The 2,500-nt window shown below is 33.1% G+C and overlaps 1 protein-coding gene across 1 annotated transcript in view; it reads right to left on the bottom strand.

Moving 5' to 3' along the window:
• Window positions 1-2,500, bottom strand: part of LOC136833666 (hyaluronidase-like) — a 16,549-nt gene that overhangs the window by 9,561 nt on the left and 4,488 nt on the right. Inside the window, exon 2 of the mRNA XM_067095832.1 lies at window positions 367-576. Coding sequence (XP_066951933.1) covers window positions 367-576 — 210 coding nt within the window. The remainder of the gene's footprint in view (window positions 1-366; window positions 577-2,500) is intronic.

The raw sequence follows: 2,500 nt of genomic DNA, 5'->3' as shown, positions 1-2,500 counted from the left end.
ATATATATATATATATATATATATATATGTATATATATATATATATATATATATATATATATATATATATATATATATATATATATATATATATATATATATATATATATATATATATATATATATATATATATATATATATATATATATATATATATATATATATATATATATAATGTGTGTGTGGACGTGTGTGTATTTACATGTAAGAACGAACGGAAAAGCGGAGCAGAGCTACACTCACACGCACAATGTTATAGATAGAGAGAGAAAGGAAGAAACAGCCCTTAACGTAATTACCACTGGCCTAGTCGTCACGAGAGGAGCCTGCTCGTGCAAATGAGTTTTAACAGGGGGCGCATTTACCTTATCTCCATAAAAGACGTCGTCCGCGTTTTGAACAATTCCAAACTGCGAAGCGTTGATGTAAATCCCAAATTGCTGGCAGGTTTGCGAGGGGATATTCCAGTACACGTCGAAACAATGGCCGTTGTCGATGTAGGTCAAAATTAACAGGACCAGCCGAATACATTTTGCCGTGATGTGAACCCGTGCTCGCTGCCTCCGCCCAATTTTCTGCAGGGACATGAACAGAATTTAATAAATCTTTTCCCCAACTTTTCAAATTAGAGGGGAAATAGAAAGTTGTCGCTGTTTTGCAGGAAATGGAAAGTGGTCGCTGTTTAACAGGAAATAGAAAGTTGTCACTGTTTTACAGGAAATGGAAAGTGGTCACTGTTTTTCAGGAAATAGAAAGTGGTCGCTGTTTTACAGGAAATAGAAAGTGGTCACTGTTTTACAGGTAATAGAAAGTGGTCGCTGTTTTACAGGAAATGGAAAGTGGTCACTGTTTTACTGGAAATAGAAAGTTGTCACTGTTTTACAGGAAATAGAAAGTGATCACAGTTTTACAGGAAAAAGAAAATGGTCACTGTTTTACAGGAAAAAGAAAATGGTCACTGTTTTACAGGAAATAGAAAGTGGTCACTGTTTTACAGGAAATAGAAAGTGGTCACTGTTTTCCAGGTAATAGAAAGTGGTTGCTATTTTACAGGTAATAGAAAGTGGTCACTGTTTTACTGGAAATAGAAAGTGGTCACTGTTTTACAGGAAATAGAAAGTGATCACAGTTTTACAGGAAAAAGAAAAAGGTCACTGTTTTGCAGGTAATAGAAAGTGGTCACAAAGTGGTCACTGTTTTACAGGAAATAGAAAGTGGTCACTGTTTTACAGGTAATAGAAAGTGGTCACTGTTTTACAGGAAATAGAAAGTGGTCACTGTTTTACAGGTAATAGAAAGTGGTCACTGTTTTACAGGTAATAGAAAGTGGTCACTGTTTTACAGGCAATAGAAAGTGGTCACTGTTTTACAGGAAATAGAAAGTGGTCACTGTTTTACAGGAAATAGAAAGTGGCCACTGTTGCACAAGAAATGGTAAGTGGTCACTGTTTTTTACAGGAAATAAAAAGTGGTCACTGTTTTACAGGAAATAGAAGAAAGTGGTCACTGTTTTACAAGGAATAGAAAGTGGTCACTTTTACAGGAAATAGAAAGTGGTCGCTGTTTTACAGGAAATAGAAAGTGGTCGCTGTTTTACAGGAAATAGAAAGTGGTCACTGTTTTACAGGAAATAGAAAGTGGTCGCTGTTTTACAGGAAATAGAAAGTGGTCACTGTTTTGCAAGAAATAAAAAGAAAGTGGTCACTGTTTTACAGGAAATAGAAAGTGGTCGCTCTTTTGCAGGAAATAGAAGAAAGTGGTCACTATTTTACAGGAAATAGAAAGTGGTCACTGTTTTACAGGAGATGCGGTGTATCGTGTTGCTGTTTCGCTGATGAATAAGATAAAACTTAATTTTGTTCGGTCAGTTATTCTCTGTAACCACATACCTGCAACATAATGTTATAGCTATTATTTTAACTTTTTTATTTTGGTAAACACGAATCTTCGAATAACAAAATAACAAGGGTATATACGCTCAGGGCTCTAAAAACATAGTTTAAATTTGTTTATTTTATTTCTGTCTTCATTCACAAAGGAATAGATATCACTTTTAAAGTAAACACCACATATAAGACAAATGATTTTATGTCCAAGTTATATTCCTTATATATATATATATATATATATATATATATATATATATATATATATATATATATATATATATATATATATATATATATATATATATATATAGTATATATGTATGTATATATATATATATATATATACTGTACATACGTGTGTTCGTATTTAAAATAAGTCCCGTAGAGACAACTGCTAATAGCACAATAATACGCGTCTAGTCATCCTTAGGTTTAAAATCTTTTTTCTCTCTTCCTGGGATCTGACGCTTCAAACATTTGTTAAAAGTTACCATCCTCGTAAAATTCCTTCTCAATTTTTATCAAATAGTGAATTAAAGATACGGGAGATGGGAATCTTAAAAAGGACAGCTGTGAAAAGTCCAGGAGGCAAGAAAGTCTCGGAGAAATC

The sequence above is a fragment of the Macrobrachium rosenbergii genome, chromosome 52, assembly GCF_040412425.1.
Source record: "Macrobrachium rosenbergii isolate ZJJX-2024 chromosome 52, ASM4041242v1, whole genome shotgun sequence".
Taxonomy (NCBI): Eukaryota; Metazoa; Arthropoda; class Malacostraca; order Decapoda; family Palaemonidae; genus Macrobrachium; species Macrobrachium rosenbergii.
The sequence above is the reverse complement of the archived record's forward strand: the minus strand, read 5'-3'. Positions and strand labels throughout refer to the sequence as shown.